The 9318-nt window shown below is 29.8% G+C and overlaps 1 protein-coding gene across 1 annotated transcript; it reads right to left on the bottom strand.

Annotated features, from left to right (window-relative positions):
• Window positions 1-1636: 1636 nt before the first annotated feature.
• Window positions 1637-8918, bottom strand: LOC130670503 (formin-2-like). The gene is made up of 3 exons (XM_057473913.1): window positions 8848-8918; window positions 8360-8773; window positions 1637-1722 (listed from the first exon to the last, which is right to left on the bottom strand). The coding sequence occupies exons 1-3, from the start codon at window positions 8858-8860 to the stop codon at window positions 1637-1639; spliced, it is 513 nt and encodes a 170-aa protein (XP_057329896.1). The 5' UTR covers window positions 8861-8918.
• Window positions 8919-9318: the final 400 nt, after the last annotated feature.

Below are 9318 nucleotides of genomic sequence, written 5' to 3'. Positions count from 1 at the left end.
GTACTTGTCGATAAATGTAATACAATTCTTCACAGAATCACTATCTTTTGGATTATATTTTGGAGCGTCATGTAACCAAAATAGCATATGACGATGTAAAGTTCCTTTTTGTTGAACCTCATCTTTTTGAATAAAATCTTCAACATTATTAATTCTAAAGGGACCAGATATCTTTTGAAGACACAGCAGTATATTCGTAAAATAACGATGAATGTAACGTGTACAAGTTACTGGATTATTACGGATTAAAAGGAGTTTCTCATTATAATTGAGATCAAGTGCATTCTGCAAACTAATCGTCTTGTTGTATTGTTCTTCATAAAGTTATTGCAATAAATAAGAATCACTCTCCAGTGTAATAGAAAATGTAACAAACAAAGTCGCTGGATTTATTTGTGGAATTTTAGCTATTAAAAATTTTTTTTTATCCTCTAAGTAAGCAGGAGAGCCAACAATCGGCTTCAAAAATTTATATTCTTCATCTTTATTAATTAGTTCATCGACTATTTTATTTTGTAAAACGTCTTTAGCTTTCAAAGATTCATTTTTACAACCCCTACGAGTAATAAAACTCATTGACATCCGACGAACGTTAGATTAATCCGACGGCGGGGATCTTTATGAGTAAGCCATAACTTGTGTCTTTCGGTAGCTGTGAGTACCTTTGCTTCGTCAAAAGGTTCACCCCCAAATATTTGTGGAAAGCAGAAAATTTCATAGTAAGGGATTTTGTAAATTGGTACAGGTCGTTTATTTTCACCGGGTGCAATAATCCGAGTTAATTCTGCCGCTTCCCGATTTTGATCGATGACTAAAACGTCATCTCTGTCAAAGTCTCCATCTCATTCATCGTCTTTAATAGTGTCATCATTGAATTTTGTAAATAGTTCATTTTGAGAATTTAATAAATATTCTTTATCTTTTTCATCAGCCATGAAAGGGAATTCTTTTTGGGTAAATTGTGTGAAAAATTCATCATTTTCTTTAATGTCATATTGTTTATACAATGTAGAATTTGATAGAAATTCCATAGATTGTTTTATATCTTCAACGACTACATTTTCAGCCATATAATTGCTTTTATATTCTTTTTTACGCTTAAGAAGAATTTTAATTACTTGTGCTTTTCTTGGATGGCGGGGTAAACATTTCATCATTTCCCCAACATCAACTTGAATATTCACAATATTTCCTTTAAGAGATAATTGTGGGTTTACTGTGAACTGTTGAAGAGGAACGATTTGCAAAAATGGTAAGCAAGGTGAAACCAACCTAGCTCCAAGTGGAGTCAAACGCTTCAAGCAATCAGGAATTTCTGTAAAAGAAAGATTTTTTGTGGCAGCTCTTTTCGGGATCAAACCTTTTCTTAAACTATTCCAACACTGATCACAAAGAAACTCAGATTCTTTAAAATAATACGCATGATTATCCATATCTTTTTCAGTAATGAGCTTTCGTTTATAGTTTGTTAATTCAGATATACCATCATATAATTTACGCATACAGCAAGTGCAAATTTCGGGGATTTTATGTTGCTTAGCTAAAACTTTTTGATACAACAGTGCAGTTTTATCACCACTTTTAGCTTTATTTGCGATATATAATGAATACATTTTACAACATTTATTAATTTCATTCACTTGCACTTAACGTTTTTCTTCTTTTTCAAGCTGCCGTTTTTAGGGCCAGATTCTGGATCTAATAGAGCTTTTTTTATTATTTCTGTATTATAATCGTAATATAATTTGCGTTCTAGTAAACTTTCGAGTGTGTCTTTTAAGTGTTTTTATATGTATCAGATTGTTGAAGACTATGAGTATGATCATAATAAGAAGCGGGGATTTGGGATTGAAGTTGTTCGCTTGATTCTAAGCTCGTTTCTTGAAGCCTCGGAACTTCAAAATCTTGATATTTTTTCTTTCTATTTTCTCTTGATTTCTTTATTAATGTACTTTGTAATTGGCGTCGACTTTTAAGTGAACGCTTCTTCGTTCGAGGCATTTTTGGTGTATGCAAGTATCAGTTATGTATAACAAAAAAATATTTTTTTTTTAAATGTATGGAATATTATTATAATGTCAAATTATAAGATTTGATATTGTGAAAAATAAAGTTTTATATGTTTGGGTCACTAAAAGCAAACTAGAAAAAAATTTATTTTGTCGTAAAAGGCAGACCAAAGTCGCAAGAGGCAGACCAGATATGTCAATTTCGAGTCGCAAAAGGCAGACCAAAGTCGCTAGAGGCGGACTAGATATCTATTTCGAGTCGCAAGAGGCAGACCAGATATCAATTTTGAGTCGCAAAAGGCAGACTAAAGTCGCTAAAAGCAGACTAAGTATATATCCAATATCAATAATAACAATAAAAAAAAGACAAAGCTGTAAATAAAAGACTATTAAAATATTAAAAAAAAAATTTAATGGAAAAATTTTTTAATAAAATTGTTACATACAATAATACTGAAAATTATGGTTATTGTTTTTTTTTTTCGAAATCTTATAAGTTAACTAATTCGTTTTCAATTGAGCAACTGATATTTAATATTTACATTGTATGTAATAATTTTATTAATTTTTCTGCATAGTAAAAATTTTTAAATAAAAAGTATTACCCTTACAAATAACAAACCGTGACAGACGTCTAATTCCCATGTGCCCTAGGTGAAGTAATTAGTGTTATAAAACAAAAAATAAATAAAGTTAAGTAAAACTTAATATAAAGTAAAATTAAATTTAAAGCTTCTTCAAACAAGCCACGATGATTATCTGAACATTCATAATTCCTATGTTGACGTATTGATCTCTCTAAATCTAAAGAGTGGGTATTCACTGTTTCAGATTTAGAAAGATTATTTGTATACTGATATAATAAAAAAAAAACCATCTAGAAAGAAAACACCATTTGAGCCAGAAATAAAGTTAGATTTCTCAAACAATTTTTTTAAAAACCTCTACCACTCTTTACATTATTTTGGCTAGATTTTCTCAGTGGAAAATGATGTATTTTTTTTTAAATATGCGAGGAACAAATGTAGAAACATTATAAATCTGACGGAATTCAATCATGATGAGTAATACATAAGTTGTAAGAAGTTAAAACATTATAAAGTTTCTTTCTATATATTTTCAAAATTTCAAGACTACCAAATTAATGGAAGGAATAGTTGAAACGTTAAATTTAAGGGCAAAAATTACTGCTTATTCAACAAGTTTTGAGATATTTTTGACATAAATTGTCTATAATTTTCAGTTTTAAAGTTGTACGAACTTTAATAGTAAAGAAATGATTTGGTTGAAGAATCGAGAAAATTTCAAACAGCCATAACCTCTAGACTAATCGACCGACTTAACTTATCTTCGAACTTGATTAAGGTAATCGCCCAAAGAATAAGTGTAGAAAATTTCCCTATGATCCGATCAGAATCATAGATGCTATCGTGATGACAAGGCTGGATCTATTCGATATATATATGTATATATTAGTGTTTTAAAAAAATTGACTTCTCGAAGAACATTGACAAATCGACCGAGCATCCCTAGACAAAGACCCTGTTAAAAGATGAGCCCTTAATATTTAAGTGACGCTTCACGATTTTCTGTTTTCCATTTAAATAACATAGGAAAAAAAAAATTTTAAGTTTAGAGTTTTATACTTCAGCGATAGCTCATTGGTGGAAATAAAATTGTCTACAAAAAAGACCCTATGACATTTTATGACAAGTCTGATAATTCCGCCGGAAATGTAAAAAGATCTCGGAATTTAATATAAATTTGACTTCAAGCTCAAATAACTTTTAACAGATGGATTTATCATAAAATGATTAGAGACTTTTTTGTAGCGCTTTAAATTCCCTACAAAAATGTATCCTGGGCATATCTGTACAATTAATCAATTAATGTAACGGGACCTAAGTCCAACTCCACCGACCGGAGGCCGATACTTCACCCTGTAATATCCCCATCTTCCACCCAGTCATTCGAAAAACATAATCAAGTGATGACTAAGGTGGACATTAACCGGAGGTATTACCAAGTAATCCTGATTGCACGTGGTATCTAACCACAAACACCACCAGTCCTACCTCTTTTGGGCCAAATACTGCCACCATCTCAGGAAATAAAGAGACTCTGATCACAGTGGGCTTGGAAGTGCCCCTCCCCTGGTACCAGACTCCTAGCGCTGGTTACCATGGTTGCCTAGGATTAGTGGTGGGTCAATATGTCTAATATTGAAAATTATTAGTTTATTAGATTTGTGAACGTGTATTTGGTGTAAAGTATGTGCTTATGAGGCGTTGTCAAATGTTTTGACTCGGTTTTAATGTCGATGAGTCTTAAATTTTACACAATTTTTTTAAAGCTTATATCTCAAGAAATTTCGCGGTAAATGATAAATTTTATGGTGAAAAATAAATCCTGCATACTTAAAAAAGCTAATTTTATGATTTCTTCAATCTCATCTAATCAATAAACTATGGTATAATTCAAAGAAAAGTGTCAATACCTAACTTTTACATAAGGTTCTGACAAAATTTGCATACTTTTAAAAGTTTTATGTTCAAAAATATGCACGGTAAAGTATGATAATTTAAATTCCACGACAGCGTAGGTTCCCGATGACAAAAGATTTTATACAATTGTATAAAACTATATACAAAAAATGGCCCGATCCAATTGTATACAACTGTATAAAAATTGTATACAATTCTATATAATTATATACAATTCTATATAATTGCAATATATAGAATTATATATAATTATATAGAATTTGTATAGAACTGTATACAATTTCTATATACAAATTGTATACAATTGGATCGGGCCATTTTTTCAATCCAATTTATATATAGTCTATATATAATTGTATAAAATCTTTTTTCATCGGGTTATGACTTAAGCTTTTATAAAAAAATTTATTTTTTATCATAATCTAATAAATTTTATTTTCCAATGGTGGCGAAAGTACCTACTTAATAAAGGGTTAATTTTCTAGATAATAAATATCATAGTAATTAGAATATGTATTTGCATATTTGTAAACTAAGAATCAACGGTATGAATCGGTTCCAATCAGACTATAATAACGAAATAAAAATATTATTTCCAGATTGGAACTGATTCATTCCGTTTAAAAATGTTAAATGGGATTTAATCGGTTTCAATCGCAAAATAATATATTTTTTGCAAATTCCCGATTCATCCGTACAGGATTCAATCGGAAATTTTCAATTAAATCCCATTGAATTGAATCGGATTTCTTAATCAGGGATGTCAAACCTAATAACTACTCTTACATACTTAATGATTTTACATTAAATTTAAAAAAAAGTAGACAAATTTTTATTTTTTTAGCTGTATATCAAGTTGTTACTGTTGAATTATTATTATTTTTATTATTCGATAAGAAACTGTTTACTAACCTGTTAATAATAATACCAATAAAATATATATAAAAGAAAGATATGAAACAACAATAAATTCATACACAATATTCTCAAAATATTGTATTTATTTGATGATGATTATCTCATAACAAAATTAAGATAAATAATGAATAACAATCAACATGATGAAATTATATTTTTTTAATCGTTGTGAAGATAATGAATAACGGTAAAAAAAAAAGACCATAGGACTTCCTATTATTCACTCCGTGTGCAGCTTTGTATGGCGCTAGTTGCTATTTCTGTTGTACACGAAGCGAGTAGATTATATCTTCATTTCGATTATAACCTGATAGCCACCTTAACAGCAAGTTAACTTGGCCAAGCTACTGCCGTATTCTGAAGCCAACTTAAAGGAAAGCGTTGGAGAGCAAACAGTTACGGTCAAGTTGACAGTAAAATGTTTGTAATTTGAATTCAATTTGACTACAAGTGTTACTGTCAGACAATGACGTTAAGTTGATTGAAAGTTTCACTTCAAGTTGATGGCAAGTTCTTCTGTCAAATCACATTCAGATGACGGTAGTAGATTTGCACCAACTTGCACGCAAGTATTATTCAACCAAGGCTTACCAGAAACTTGTCGTTACCCTGATAGCCACACTCTAAATACAATTACTTAGCAAGTTCTGCAGTGAAACACTTACGGCTAATATTAACGACAAGTTTCTGGCAAGCCTTGGTTGAATAATACTTGCGTGCAAGTTAGTGCAAGTCTACTGCCGTCATCTAAATGTAATTTGACAGAAGAACTTGCCATCAACTTGAAGTGAAACTTTCAATCAACTTAACGTCATTGTCTGACAGTAACACTTGTAGCGAAATTGAATTCAAATTTACAGACAATTTACTGTCAACTTAAAGGCAACTGCGGTAAAGAGAAAAAAAGGCAACTAAGGTAAAGAGGAAAAAAAAAAATTTTTTTCCGAAAAATGAAAAAAAAAAATAACCCCCCGAATGAAACGTAAAAAAAAAAAAATGTAAAAAAATTCTTGTTTGGTCTCGTTTTTTGGAAAATTTTTTTTTTTTCCTTTTTACCTTACATTTACTGAATAACTAACGCAAAAATGAAAGAAAATCTGAAAAAAATTAATTTTTTCATTTTGGTAATGATTACACAATTTAAGGAACAAAACTTGTTCCTTTAATTGTTTTGCAAAACTTTGAGCAATCGGATCGGACAAACGGTTCAATGGATCAATCTGAAAATTTCCAGGGTTTTTGGGGGTACATTAAGCTGTAAAATTACCTGGCAACATTATTTTTTTTATCAATATTTGCAGAGTAGCGATGAGTTGACTAAAAAACCAGAAAATGGCCATTTTTGTGGGTTTTTCAAATGGATATCAAGGATGAAAAAAAATTTTTTTTTGAAAAAATCGAAAATGGAGCTTGTAGGGAATTTATTTAAGTTTATTAAACTGCCCTTTGAATTACTGTGTGACCATTACTTGCTGAGATATCAATAATCAAAGACAAAAGGCTCCTTTTTCATTTAAAGGCTGATATCTCAGCAGCAAACTGTCGTACAGAGAAACAAAAAAAAGCAAATTGTAGCTGAATGAATTTCTTAAACGAGCCATGAATTCGTTTTTTTAAAAAAATTTTTCCCGGCCCCGTAGACCTAAAAAACAAAACCAAAAAATTTAGAAAAATTTTGTCTCGACTTTTTTCTTATGATTCCGCAAAAACCGTGGCTCAAAAAAATATTTTTCTGGAAGATATTCAAACTAGAGATTTCAAGCTTCAATTTGCTTTTTTTATTTTTTCGATGCGATCATTTTTCACGAAAATACAGCCTTCCAAAAATCACTAAAAAATTTATAAAATTTTCTTGTTCCTTTAATTTTTTGGATAAGTGTAGATAATTAAATATACTGAAGACTAACTAATTTAACGCCAACAATACCATATATATATATATATATATATATATATATATATATATATATACATATATATATATCCATTTTTTTTTGGTATCCGAAAATTGAAAGTATAATTGAAAATAAAAATTTTGGTACCAATCCGAGCTCTCAATAATAATACTAAGGTTTGCTTAAATCCATTTTTCTATTTTTCATTTAAATAACACAGAAAAAATTTTTCTTTTTTAGAATTTTCTAGCTCACAAACCAATTAACGAATTCTTATTTACGATAAATATTTTATTAGGAAATCGAACGCTCTACAAAAAAAATCTCTTATAATTTTTTGATAAATCCAACTGTTCAAAAGTTATTTGAGCCTAGAGTCAAAAATTTATAGTAAATTTTAAGATCTTTTTACTTTTCCGGCGAAACTATCAGTCTTATCACAAAAAGTCTTCAGTATTTTTTGTAGGTAATTTCATTCCTTACAAATTATTAAAAATAAAGTTTTTCGGAATCCTGCATTGTTTTCTAGTTGTTTTCATTTCGATATCAAGCTTTAAAAAAAATAGTTTTCTGATTGATTTTAAGAGCTTAACATTAAAATAAAAATAACTAAACAACAATGTGGAATTTCGAAAAACTTTATTTCAAATAATTTGTAGGGAATGAAATTACCTACAAGAGAGTGTCTATGACATTTTGTGATACAACTGATAGTTTTGCGGAAACAATAAAAAGAAAGATCGCAAAATTTACTGTGAATTTGAATTTAAGCTTAAATAACATTTGAACAATTGAATTTATCAAAAAAAGATAAGAGACTTTTTATGTAGAACGTTCAAGTTCCTACAAAAATATTGATTGTGTATAAAAATCCGTTAATTGGTTTGTGAGCTAGGATATTAAAAAAAAAAAAAAAAAAAAAATTTTTTCCCGTGATGCTTGAATGGAAAAGAGAAATTTAGCGTAACTAGATTTTGGTAAACATTGAAACAGACGGCAATTACAAATAATACTGTTATCATTGTCAACTTACTATCAAAATTATCAATTGCTACTGGTGCTTGTAATGGCACATCAAGTGCTGCTGCTGGTGCCTGCGGTGGCATATTAATTGCTGCTGCTGGTGCCTGTGGTGGCATGATATTTGCTGCTGCTGGTGCCAGCGGTGGCATATTAATTGCTGCTACTGGTGCTTGTGGGAGCACATTAAGTGCTGCTGCTGGTGCCTGTGGTGGCACATTAATTGCTGCTGCAGGTGCTTGTGGTGGCACATTAAGTGCTACCGCTGGTGCTTGTAATGGTGGTGGTGGTAATCTCATCAATTGTTCATTAAAATAATTAATGAGATTTCTCTCTCTTGCCATCCAATAATTTTCCTGGCGTGCATTTTCTGTTTCTACTAACGCCAATTGACGCCTTAGGGCATTAATTCGTTTTTCTACAAAATCTAAAAAGTTGAAATTATTCTATAAAATTAGGACATAAAATTAAAGAAGAAAATAAAGAAGATATGAAGCTTACTGTTTCGTGCCATTTTTTTTATCAGAAAATTATTTTTAACCTTTTTTATAGATCTGATGACACCTGTAAAAAAAAAATAATAAGTAATAAATAAAGCATAGATAAATTGTTAAAAAACTTGTAAGATGTCTTTAATAATGTTACGTCCCAGCCTGCTCATCAGATGGCTCTGCCAATTTTTAAATCTTAAATAATAATAGACCGACCTGAGACCCGCCAAATCGATATATTTAAATAATAGAATAATAATATATTTTCTTTATAATAAATATTAATAAGTATGCACTTAAAAATGATCAAGTAGATAAGATATTTTTAATGCATTATAATATTTATTCATCATCGACAATTTCTCTAAAAGAATGTTAATGAATAAAAATAGATAAGAATAATTGTACGACAAATAATGACTGTTAAAAGAATATAAAAAGTGAAATTAGTTTTTCCACGAAAAAGTGAAAACATTGAAAA

Source organism: Microplitis mediator, chromosome 6 (genome assembly GCF_029852145.1).
Source record: "Microplitis mediator isolate UGA2020A chromosome 6, iyMicMedi2.1, whole genome shotgun sequence".
Lineage (NCBI taxonomy): Eukaryota > Metazoa > Arthropoda > Insecta > Hymenoptera > Braconidae > Microplitis > Microplitis mediator.
Note: the sequence above shows the minus strand (reverse complement) of the source record. Positions and strands in the feature narration are given on the sequence as shown.

Coding starts and splice junctions, on each gene's coding strand:
- LOC130670503 (XM_057473913.1), bottom strand. Junction 1,723..8,359: donor AGCAATTGATAATTTTGATA/GTAAGTTGACAA, acceptor ATTATAATACAG/AAATAATAAAAAAAGCTCTA.